Source organism: Macrosteles quadrilineatus, unplaced genomic scaffold (assembly GCF_028750875.1).
Source record: "Macrosteles quadrilineatus isolate MER2022 unplaced genomic scaffold, UCM_ALF_1.0 Scaffold_2__2_contigs__length_208266976, whole genome shotgun sequence".
Classification (NCBI taxonomy): Eukaryota; Metazoa; Arthropoda; class Insecta; order Hemiptera; family Cicadellidae; genus Macrosteles; species Macrosteles quadrilineatus.
In genome coordinates, this window is record NW_026542595.1 from 98,167,632 (window position 1) to 98,180,134 (window position 12,503).

At 35.4% G+C, this 12,503-nt stretch overlaps 2 protein-coding genes across 2 annotated transcripts; both read left to right on the plus strand.

The window, feature by feature from the left end:
* Positions 1-1,625: 1,625 nt before the first annotated feature.
* LOC128987257 (uncharacterized) lies at positions 1,626-5,946 on the plus strand. The gene is made up of 5 exons (XM_054408013.1): positions 1,626-1,959; positions 2,350-2,457; positions 2,884-3,312; positions 3,549-4,871; positions 5,167-5,946. The coding sequence occupies exons 1-5, from the start codon at positions 1,777-1,779 to the stop codon at positions 5,626-5,628; spliced, it is 2,505 nt and encodes an 834-aa protein (XP_054263988.1). The 5' UTR covers positions 1,626-1,776; the 3' UTR covers positions 5,629-5,946.
* A 664-nt stretch (positions 5,947-6,610) lies between these two features.
* Positions 6,611-9,129, plus strand: LOC128984660 (piggyBac transposable element-derived protein 3-like). Its single transcript, XM_054403994.1, has 3 exons — positions 6,611-6,728; positions 7,099-7,364; positions 7,696-9,129. Exons 1-3 carry the CDS (start codon positions 6,611-6,613, stop codon positions 9,127-9,129), a joined length of 1,818 nt encoding a protein of 605 aa, XP_054259969.1.
* Positions 9,130-12,503: the final 3,374 nt, after the last annotated feature.

The window sequence follows — 12,503 nt, forward strand, 5'->3', positions numbered from 1 at the left end:
ATTTTGAAATCTCATGTGACCATATCACTTAAACCACTTTCAGAGACTAGAGGGGAATGTAGAAGTGAATCTGTGAAAAATCAGTAATGTTTGTGATACACTTTCGACCCTACGTGAACAAAGCACAGATTTTGGTTTGACAAGTGAGTGCCAGTCATTGGAAAACGAAATTTCATCCTACGATTTTGTCGTATGTCCTGTAATATGGTACGAAATTCTTGTAAAAGTCCATACTATGAGTAAAGTTTGGCAGACATAAAGTCAAGAAAAACGATACGAACTTCAGAAAAAACTGAGGCTTCATCAGCTTCAGGAAAACCATAAAGGCGTCACCAGCTTCAGGAAAACCGTAAAGGCGTCACAACCGGGGTGCGTGGAGGAGGGGGAATAGTTCTCCACTAGTTTTCCACAAGTTGCTTGCCCAAATCGTGTAGAAACTAGTCTTCCCCTTTTTGTTGTAAACTTTCTTTGATCTTTACCGCCTCTCCGCGGTAAACCAAAATTTTGTAGAAAACTTGTCTCTCCACTAATGGACGACAGAAAAAGTCGCTGCATTTTGTAGAAAAAGCAACAAGTTTCCACAACTAGTGGAAAACTTAGAGGAAGACTTTGGTGTAAACACAGCTTTAGAAACCTGGGAAGACATGAAGACTGTTTTCCCTGCAACATATCGCCTGGCAAGGAAATATCTAAGACAAATGAGCCACATGCGTGCCTTCTGAGCGCTTATTTTCCAAGGCTGAAGCAACAGTTTCTCAAAAAAGGACCAGACTCTCCCCTAAATACTTAAAACATTTTTTTTTATTTTGTCTAGCTTGTCTGATGATGTAAGGTTTGAGTTGTTGGGATTGTTTCAGTTTTTTTCCGAAGCAATCTCGACACCTAGAAGCATCGGTCCACAATGATCCATCCAATAAGGTACAGTTCCGCAGCCATCATGCATTATCAGTTTAAAATATTGATTGTTTAACCTCCTGAGTCCTGTAATTTTTATTTCATTTTAACACTAAATACCTAATGTCCTTATATAAGACATAATATCATTACTTGCCTAAGAACTGAATTATTTTAGAATATTTAATGCGCAGTTGCCGAACGTACTTATATAATGCCACAGTTTTTAAAAATCAGCCAAGGGAAATTTTACTTTCTGGACCACTCGCTTTTGGCAACACTGGCTCTGCCCTCCTAAGCCAAATGACAGTAACTGACAAAAAATCGGATTTTGAGGTTATGATTGATTTTAATGTTTTAGACCACGAGGAATCCAAAAATCTAAGCCAGAAAACCGTATCTCTTATAGTTTTCGAGATACAGAGGTCTTATTTCACAGTAACTACAGCATATACTATGCTTTTCTATGCCAAAAAACAGTATCTGCAGGTTCTAAGCCAGAAAACAGTAACTACATTGTAGATACGGTTTTTTAGCTTAGAAAACTGTACTTACTGTTTTTTTGCTTAGAAATCTGTAATATAACAAACAGTAAATTCAAGTATAACAATACAGTATATTTTATACAGCTTAAAAAATACCTCTTTGTAAACCATCCTGCGCAAAGTTGTGTTACTCTGTGCAGGAAGTTTTTCATAAATTAAAAGACTTTGCAAACAGCTGGTTTTGTATTTACACATTTACACTGATGTTGTGTTTGGTTTGGTTTAGTAAATTCTGTTCAAACAACATTTTAGAAGTTAGTGAAGTTAATTTTAAAGCCTTTCTAAGTAATATTATGTAAACGTGAACCTGTTTAGTAGTTTTTTAGGCCTTATTAAAATGCCTTTTACATGTGAAGTATGCAAACAAACCTTTTCTCGTTGTGCTTACATAAACCATTGTGCTCAAAGCAATTGTAGGCCTAAATCCAACCCCAAAATAGGTCTAAGTCATAATGAAAAATTAGTTTCAATAAAGATTCAGCAACGTACGCCTACGTCAGAGCCTGCACCATGCAATAAGGTAAGACATTTAAAAATAATAAGGTTCAAAGTAGAAGCTGTTTTTATGACTCTTGTGCAAACTTTGGAATTCGTCTCTGACATCGATTGGTTTAGATTAGTTTATTTTGATATCAATTGAATAATCGAATAGGTAAGGTTAGGCTATGTTTGGTTAGGTTATTGATATATTGAATTTAAAATTACGATATATTTTGGCGGAGATGAATAGGCCTACCAAAATTTCCCCGACTCTAGTAACGAAATCTTGTAAATAGACCTAGGCCTACTTTATATGGGATGTTTTAGCAATTTGTTATTAGGAACCTTATTTTAGCTATCAAGAGTTGCTCAGCGAGAATTATTTTAAATATGCCCTAATCTGTGATTACATATTCAAATATTGTTCCAGGATGATTTGCCTAAACATCTTGAAAATGGTCTAAGTCATGATGAAAAATTAGTTTCAAGAAATATTCAGCAACTTACGCCTACGTCAGAGCCTTCACCAAGTAATAAGGTAAGACCTTAAAAATATTAATAAATGCTCAAAGTAGAATGCCTACTATATTGATTTTAAAATTGCGATATATTTCAGTGACACGAATATGCATACCAAAATTTCGCCGACTCTAGTAATGAAAACTTGTAACTAGGCCTAGGCCTACTTATATGAAATGAAATGAAATGAAAAATGTGTTTATTAAAGAGGCAAAGTTAGGACTTCAAAGTCCTCTCTGCCTCTTAACCTCTTAACTAATAACTTATTAACTTATATGGGATGGATGTTACAGTACTTTGTTTTCTTTCCAGAAGAATGAATAAGTATTTTTTTGTTTTTATGCCAATTTGTTTAAGAACCTTATTTTAGCTATCAAGAACTGCTCAGTGAGAATTATTTTAAATATACCCTAGTCTATGATTACATATTGAAATATTGTTACAGGATGATTCACCTACACATCTTGAAAATGGCGCCCTGTTTATGGTTGTTAGTTTGGACAAGAAGACTAGTAGTAGTAGTTCAACAGAGGTTACTGAGAAAACCCAAGATGATTCTAACACAAGTTTAAGTAATATCTTTTTGGAAGATGGAGCAAACCAAAGTAACGGTTGTGAGATTGAATCAATATTACAAGATAATATCAGTGATATAGAAGAAAACATTTTGAATATGATAAGTGGCACCCTGGATCCACAAATTCTAGATGGAGTAATGGAACTAGAACATGAACAACTGAATGAAAATGTTGGAAATGAAGAAATTCTTGGTGGAGTTGGGTTATTAATTCAACAAGAAAATAGTGAAAACAATCCAATCGTGTTTACTGAAAATAATGAGGAAATTCAGATTGAAGAAAATATAGAGAATGAGGTAAGGTAAAGTGGGTCAGGCCTACTCACTAAAACGTAATGTAAAAAACGCTTAATAAATAAAAAGTAGGTACTGCATCTGTTTATACTTAGCCTACTAGGATTTTATAAGTTAACTTATAGCCAATTATTTTTTATGAATATTCGCTTAAATTTAATCTGTGGTATGAAAACTACATGTACAATTTACAATTTCACAATTACTAGGCCTATTTTAACAGTCAACTTTTTTTACAGGGCTTTCAAATCAATCAAGCAGAACCACCTAAAGGTTTTACTAAAAAAGGAAACCCTAGAAAGCGAGCAGCACCAAGAAAAAAGGAAGAAATAAAATCAAAGCGACAAAGAAACAAAGAGAAACACAATATACAACCTCCCTGCAGCGATAATTGTAAGAGAAAATGCATTCAAAAGGTGTCAGAAGAAAGAAGGTGTGAAATACATGAACACTTTTGGTCAATGGAAGATAACGAGAGAAAAGTTTTTATTTTAGGTCATGTGGAGAAAAAAAAAGTCGTTAGAAACACAAAAGATGAAGATAATTCACGAAGAGGGAAAACTTTCTTTTACCATCTTACCAATTCTGAAGGAGAAAGAAAAAATGTGTGCAAGACTTTCTTCCTAACCACTCTCGGCTACAAAAAAAAGAATGACATGTTTGTGTTTAATGTATTGAATAGATCAATTAGTGGTGTTTCCCCTAACTGTGACAAGCGAGGCAGACATACCCCTCACAATTTCATCGATAAAACTATAATCAAAGATCACATTTTAAAGTACAACCCATGCATTTCTCACTATAGGAGAGAGCATGCGCCAAATAGAAAATATTTGCCAGCAGAATTGTCAATTACTGAAATGCACAATGCATTTTTAGAAGAACATGAAGGAATTGTTTGTTCCTATGATTTATACAGATCAGTTTTATTGGAAATGAATGTTTCATTTTCGAAACTAGGACATGAAGAATGCGAGAAATGCACAAGTTATAAGCTTCACAATCCACAGCACGTACAAGAAAATGATGAGTCGTGTTTGGAGTGCACAGAATGGCTGGCTCACAAAAAAAAGTATACAGAAGCTCGTATGTCTTACGGTGAATATATTGATGAAAACCGATTGAATGAATATAGTAATGACGGAATTGTGGTTTGTTCCATGGATCTTCAAAAAGTGTTGATGTTACCCCACATGGAACAGTTCAAGCAAGCTGTATTCACTAAAAGAATAGTTTTATTTAATGAGTCATTTGTACCTATTGGCAAAAAACCAAAAATTGAGCCCATGGCTTGCTTATGGCATGAAGCTATATCAGGCCGGAAAAAGGAAGATATAACAAGTGCTTTGCATGCGTTTCTTTTTCATTATAGGGATGCCAAAGAAATCCATCTATGGATGGATAATTGTGCAAGTCAAAATAAGAACTGGTCTTTGTTCTCCTACATGGTTGGCTTGATAAATTGCTCAGAAATTGCAAGTAACAAAATTGTCTTCAACTATTTGGAACCTGGACACACTTTTATGTCCGCTGACCAGTTTCACCATCAGGTTAACCAACAGGTAGGTCTTAATTTGTTTTCACTAATCATAAGCCAACCTATGCTTATCCTAACCATCACAAACTTAGCCTAACCAATATCCTAAGCTGTCAATTAAAATCAAACTAAAATTGAAATAGCATTGCACTTTTTGAAAAAGCATTGCACTTTTTTTTAGCATTGAAAAAGACTACTTTTTTTAATTAAAAAATATCATGTACAAAATAATAGGGTAGTTAGTAGTAACTTGTCCTAGTTATTTTCAGAGAATTCAAATGCAGCAGTAGCAGAATAGTAATTTTGGTGTTTGCTTTCAGATCAAAACAAAAGGCAAAGTCTATGATTTTGATGATTTTCAAGACGCTGTGATGAAAAGCAATTCTGGCAAAGTAATTGTGAAAAGTCTTCAACATACTGATTTCTTCAATTCTTTTGATTACTCTTCTACGTATAAAATTACAAACAAGATTCCGCGGCCATACCTCAGCGAGATGGTCCAAGTAATTTTTCAAAGAGGCTCTTTTGACATCCAGTACAAGACCTCATTTATCAGTGAACAAATTGAAAGTATTTCAATTTTGAAAGCAGGTTACCTAAAAAAAAAACAGGTTCCCATGCCTACCCGAAGATCAAACCCAAGAGGGATAAATCAAGCTAAAAAAGCTGACATCATCCAAAAGCTACTGCCTTTGATGCCTGAAAACAGGCGCTCATTTTGGTTGGACCTACCTGCGAGTAGTGACGTGCCAGATTTGGTAACTGACCAAGAAGTTGAGTAAAGTGTTAAGAGTAAAATGATGTTCTAGAGGAACTATAGATGATCAGTGTATTTTTATAATGAACAAGAGTTTAAACAATAAGAAACTAGGTCCATTAAAGATTTTATAACTTTTACGTTTTACTTAAGTATTAAATAGAAAAAATGTTGGCCTAGACAAGAGTATTATGTTGTAACCAAACATGAAAGTTAGTTAAAGAACTTTTACGTTTTACTTAAGTTGTTGGCTTAGAGTATTTTATAACTTAACTAAACATTAAAGTATAAAGTGGCTTAAAGAAATGCCTTTCTGCTTACATTTTTCTAAATGTAAATCTTGTAGCAATAAATTAATTTTAAAAAGTAAAATGTTTAATTTTTTTAAACATCCCCAAATTTTGATCCTAGCAAGTGGAAGTGACATTATATTAATCAAAAATATAAATTAATTATTCAAAAGACCAAATTACCCCAAAAGGAAATAATTTTATTTTCTTAGTTTACTTTTGTCTTTTGATTAAATTATTAACATTTCAAAAATAACCCTCATGTGTAAATAATAACAAAATATATACATTTTAAACATAGTAAAATATATGTCCAAGGTAGTTACTGTTTTTTGCCTTCTGATCAATGACTGAAACATAGTCTTACAAGAAGCAAAAAAACAGTATGTGTAGTTACTGTTTTTTGCCTTCTGATCAATGACTGAAACATAGTCTTACAAGAAGCAAAAAAACAGTATGTGTAGTTACTGTTTTTTGGCTTAGTATTTACTAACACAAATTACAGTAAGTGCAGGTATTTAAATAAAGGAATCATTTTATCGGTTTGAAAACTTGATTTTTGAATTCTAGAGAAAAAATTACATCATATTAAAAAAAAGAATCATAAAAAAATCTCTATATAGTGCCCGGCAACGTCCAAAACAGAAAACCTTAAATATCTCAAAACAACCTAAACTGTAGTTACTGTTTTTTGGCTTAGGAGGGCAGGGCTATAGTATGATTTTTGCTGTTGATGTAGTTTCACCAATTGCCACCAGAGCTCTCTGCTCTCTTTGTCTGAGTGAAAACAAGATGGCGAGTAGAAGGACTCATGAAGACCTAAGATTTAATTGCCGTAAGTACTTATTTAATTTATACCAATGTTGATTTGAGTGTTATAATCATGAAGTGTAATGGTTTGACTGACTATTTATTAAATAATTTTCTATCCAGATGCATTATTTAAGTTATTATTCGTTCTTAAATGTACATGTCCTTTTAGAAGGACATCAGGTCTTTATCACAAACATCCCATTTTTTGGTCTGGTTTATAAAAGGACATTCGGGCCCTACATCCTATAGTCTTATTTTTAAATGGGATTTTAAAAGGACGTTGGTTTTGTACATAGGTCAAGTGTTGTTTTAGTAATGTTATTTATTTTATCTACAAAAGCCTTGGTTTCCACTTTTGCTGTAAGCACTAAACAATTGTGTTTGTATTACAGTGAATGACGAGGAAGTAGATCAAGCCCTCAATGAGTTGGTTGGAGATTTGGATCTAGATCAGTCAGATTTTGAAGATATAGGAGATGACGAGCCAGATATGATGCCACATCCAAGAGGGCCACGAAACATGGGTCTAAGTCTAGAAGAGTTATTAGGAGACTGTGATGATGATACGGATGAAGATCCGGATTATAATCCAGATTTAGAAGATATCCCTAGTTCAGATTCCGAATGTGCGGATGAATCAGCTAAACCCAAGCGAAAGGTAAGAATTTAAACTATAGTAATTTTGTGCATCAACCAACCCAAAGTAAATATATTTTTTTAAGAGAATTCTCCTGAAAATGGCAAAAATGCGTTTTAAAGTTTATATTTTCTACTACTTTAGTAGTACCTTCAAGGCCAAAATGTAAGTATACCTTCAGGGAAAGCGCTCAGAGGGCAGTCATTAACTATGTGGTAAAATTAACAACTTTTTGTTTCTTGTGATGAGTAACTAGTTAAATTTAAACATGAAAACTTTCGTGAAAACTCGAAACCTTTTTTCAGAATAATACATTTAATATATCAATCCTAAAATAATTCTTTTTTTACAGCGGGATACAAAAAATTATGGACAAAATGCTAGTGGCAAAAAAAAGAAGAAAACTGCTACTGTGAAGCTGGCTGATCCTGGACCAAAGTGGACTGCTAAATCATTTAAACCTGAAGAAATCAAATTGATGGAGCCAAGATACAAGAAAGAAGAATGTGATGACTCGTGGGACGATGATACATTTGTTTATCAGTACTTTGATGATGAACTCTTGGATTTGATGGTTTTAAAGACAAATCAAACTTCAATTCACATAACAGGTAAAAGCTTAAAATTGACGTTACAGGAGCTTAAAATCTGGATTGGCATGAACTGTGTGATGTCAGCCCTAAACTTTCCGCAGATTAGAATGTACTGGGAAAAACGATTCAGGATCCCTTGTTTAGCCAGTGCAATGACCCGTGATAGATTCTATGCGATTCGTACATCACTGAAGGTTGTTTTTGACAATGATTTCTCAGATGAAGAGAAAAAAACTAACCGTCTTTGGAAAGTAAGGCCAGTACTAGATAGAGTTCTCCAAGGCTGTATGAATCAACCACGGCAAAAAGAGTTGTGCGTTGATGAAATGATGGTGCCATTTCAAGGTACGTGTGCACTGAAACAGTACGTCCCCAATAAGCCAAACCCAGTTGGACTTAAAGTGTTTGTTTTGGCAAACCCAAATGGGGTGATCTGCGATTTTAAAATTTATCAAGGAAAAAATACTTTTCCTGAAGAAACAAGCCAAGGATTTTCTCTTGGGGAAGCAGCAGTGATGTATTTATCTCGCTCATTAGTTCCTGGCCATACTTTGTATTTTGATCGCTACTTCACTACTACAAAGTTAGCAGATGCATTGCTTGACCAAGGTATTCGATGTTCTGGTACCATAATGAAAAATAGAGTACCAAAAAATACAGATTTGGTCCCAGATAAGGAATTTAAGAAAAGTGAAAGGGGTTCCAGTCAAGTGTCTGTACGGGAAGATGGTAAAATGGCAGTCACTAAGTGGCTGGATAACAAGCCAGTATCTATGCTGTCAACCAGTGAAAGCAAAGAACCACAACATCAGGTAAAAAGGTGGAACAAAAAGGAAAAGAAATATATCACTGTTAGTCAACCGGCAGTGATAAATTCCTATAACAAGAATATGGGGGGAGTTGACCTGGCGGACAGAATCATGTCGTACTGCCCTAACCGCTCCAAAACTAAAAAGTGGACTATAAGGTGCATAATGCACTTTTTTGACCTTGCAATGTCTAATGCATGGCTGCAGATGAGAGAGTTCAAGAGAAGTCAAAATGTCCGCCCAAAAGACATCCCCCAATTCAGAGCTTTTAAACTGGCATTTGGTGTACGCCCGAACAAAACCTTCAGGATGATAACGAAAGTTGTGGATCTGAACTTGAAGAATGTGACGCTGTCCATGATGTCGGGGATGGAAGAAAGGTAGCAACACCTTCCATCGAAGTACGAACAAGAGGCGCCATCCACCTCCCACAAGTAACAACTGGAGTGCAAAAAAGATGTCGCAGAAAGAACTGTGGAAAGAAAACATCAGTGTTCTGTATTAAGTGTAATGTTTACCTTTGTCTAATGGGAAACCGAAACTGTTTCTCATCCTTCCACTCAAAGTAGATTCAGTCAAGTTTCGTACGAAATACGGGTCAGCCAGTTTAAAGTTTTATACTACATAAGGCCTATATTTTATTCATATATTATTCTATTTATCTTTTATTATTTCTTATAGTTTACTCCTTTTAGATTGAAACAGTTTATTACTTCAATAGGCCATTTGGTAAAATCGTTTTATCATACTGACTAAACTTTGTGAGTTTTTGTAGCCTATAATTAAAATGTATTATTAAATACTATTTAGATTTTTTTTCCTACCTAATAGCACCTACAAAACAGTTTTCTGTGGTAAAGTTTCTTTATTGTATTTCAGGGCCTTAAGTGGATAGAAACCGTATGTCCTTCTATAAGGACATTAAAAAACCATAGAAACCTAGTGATAATATTTTTTTAATGATTTTTCCACTTAATTATGCTTTAAAGTAAGCAAGGTTACACAGTCAAATCTGAACCAGTAGCAAAAAAAAATCTCAGGATTCTACAGGGGGTACGTTAAAGGTGCTTATAGAAGGACATTAGGCAGTCACCTACAAAACACATTACAATTCACAGGGCTATATCAAGTAAGTAATTGTGTCATTGTATAAGGCGGTTGGGTCCCAGGAGGTTATGTTAGGTTAGTAATCAATATTTTGAACTGTTAATATTCCGTATAAGGATATCTGCAGAACTGTGAGATTTGAATTTGAGATTTGGGGCCTCCTCCACCCGCACGACCGGTTTTCTCCTACTAGGTCTCGTTCTCTCGCTCGCACTTGCACACAGTCCCAGACTCGGCTCTTGTTGTCATTGTCAGTCCAGTCTGGCGACTGCATTTGCCTGCGTAGGAGTTAAAATGGACGATAGTGGTTTGATACTTTTTCTTGACTTGTTTTGATTTGAAAGTAGTGTTATGACTATTTACAACGATGGAGCATTGGCTGAAACCTGGGTCTGTTAAGAGGAAACCGGAATCCACTGACGAAGGTGAGCTTAGTCGTCCTTCTACTAGCAATGACGTTAAAGTGCCTCGAGTATCGTCAAATGTTAAGAAAGGGAAAAAATATATCAAAAATATTGTCCTGAATACCTCCAATACGGATTTAAGTTTATAGGTACCGATGATGAACCTACACCCCAATGCGTAATTCGTTTTGAAACCCTGGCTAATGAAAGTATGAAGCCGTCAAAACTTTAAAGGCACATTTCAACAAAACATCTGGAATGCTTGAATAAGCGTTTGATATTTTTTCAAATGTAACAAAAAAGAACTGTTTTCAACTCGGTTGAATATGGAGAATGTGTTATCGGGGAAAGGCAATAAACAAATTATCACGACCTCATACCAGTTGTCTTTGCTAATAGCAAAAAATGGTGCATTGCACACATCAGGTGAGAATCTTATTTTGCCTGAGACAAAAATAATTTTGTCACTTCGGTTTGACGAAAAAGCAGGTCAACAGATAAGTCAAATATATCTGTCCAACACTAGAGTGAAACGTAGAATCGACGAAATGTCTGGTAATGTAAAGGAGAGTTTGATATCAGCATTGAAAGAAAATTACCGTTATTCCTTACAATTGGATGAAAGTACAGATATTGCTGATTTGTAAGGTTTACTTCAATGGTTCATTTGAAGAAGAAATGTTGTTTTGCCAGTATCGAATGGATACTTTTCTTCCGATACTGAGCCGGTATCGATACTTTTTTTCAATACAGTATCGATACCAAATATCGGAAAGACAGTGGTATCGCAACATCCCTACTTGTGACAGACTTCAATGATATTCGATCATGCATACTCAAATCCTTTCTCCACAACACAGATGACAACATTCGTTTCAGCATTGAGACTGATGCCTCAGATGTAGCCATTGTAGCGACTCTCACACAGAACAAACAACCGGTTGCTTTTTTCTCTAGGTCCCCAACAAAAGGTGAACGTCAACCCCCTCAACATATAATTGAAACCCCCCCAATCAAACCAGTTCTTGAACCACCGTCTTTCATCGTGGTAAAAATTTGAAATCTTTCACAGTTACTAGGCTTTGTTTTAAAACCAACGAATAATTTAGAAAAAAGTATACAATTTACAATCCCCCCCCCCCACTCTAATTTGTCTGTATCAAAACCACATTAGTTGTACTGCAAAACCACATTTGGATATTTCCAACAATCCCCCAACCACCCTAGGGGGCCTGAGGCCTGAGGGCGGAGACCCCAGCGAGCCAATGGCGAGTATTTCATATTACCATTTGCCATTCCTTGCAAGGATTTGTCTTCCAAGACTGTTATTGTAGCTATGAGTAACATACGGTATTCTCTATTTTTGGATATCCTGATTTCATCCATTCTGATAGAGGTACATCATTCGTATCTAGAGAACTAGAAGAATATTTGCACTCCAAAGGGATAGCCAAGAGTCAAACTACTCCTTATAATCCTTATGGAATCGGACAAGTGGAAAGTTACAACGGTACATTTTGGAAGACGGTAACTCTTGCTCAAAAGATGTACCAATAACTGATTGGGAAAAGATTCTCCCAGAAGCATTTACAATCAATTAGGTCGTTGCTGTGTACAGCAACTAATACAACTCCTCACGAGAGAATATTTTAGCACGAGGAAAATCTTAACTGGAGTAGGCTAGCCCTTCCTTCATGGTTAAGTGGACCAAGAAAAGTATTTCTGCGTAATTTTGTACGAGAAAGCAAATATGACCCTCTAGTACAGGAAGTGGATCTGCTAGAAGCTAATCCCTACAACGCACTAGTTCGACTGCCAAATGCGGAGACCACAGTTAATTTACGGCATCTCGCACCTGCTCCAGTGAGCCAGAATCATGTTATCAACAAGAAGATGCAATCTCAAAGGATGATATTGAGCGTGTAAGCAGTCAGCCGCAATCCTCTCAAGAAGTTAAACTTAAAGAAAAGTTAAGTAAGATGATAGCCTAGCCTATGATATGATTTCTTATTTAAAGCGAGTAGGCCTAGGTCAAATCATGAGACTAAGTTAATAGGTAACTTACAATGATGGGTTTTGTTTTAGTGGGCAATAGGCCTACCGCTACTGTAAGTTAACTTTGTCTATTGTTTGTAATTATGATGTAGCCTAGTCGTATAAAGGCTAGGCCTAAGATTTGCAATGAAATATTACAGATATTGGCTACTAGGCCTACAATAATGATACTAAAATGGGAATAAGTTAATG

Bases quoted from the DNA above. Each gene is read 5' to 3' on its own strand.
- LOC128984660 (XM_054403994.1), top strand. From the start codon at position 6,611: ATGATTTTTGCTGTTGATGTAGTTTCACCAATTGCCACCAGAGCTCTC. The intron at 6,729-7,098 runs GTAAGTACTTAT...TTTGTATTACAG, and splicing joins AGACCTAAGATTTAATTGCC to TGAATGACGAGGAAGTAGAT. The intron at 7,365-7,695 runs GTAAGAATTTAA...CTTTTTTTACAG, and splicing joins CAGCTAAACCCAAGCGAAAG to CGGGATACAAAAAATTATGG.
- LOC128987257 (XM_054408013.1), top strand. From the start codon at position 1,777: ATGCCTTTTACATGTGAAGTATGCAAACAAACCTTTTCTCGTTGTGCT. The intron at 3,313-3,548 runs GTAAGGTAAAGT...CTTTTTTTACAG, and splicing joins AAGAAAATATAGAGAATGAG to GGCTTTCAAATCAATCAAGC. The intron at 4,872-5,166 runs GTAGGTCTTAAT...GTTTGCTTTCAG, and splicing joins ACCATCAGGTTAACCAACAG to ATCAAAACAAAAGGCAAAGT.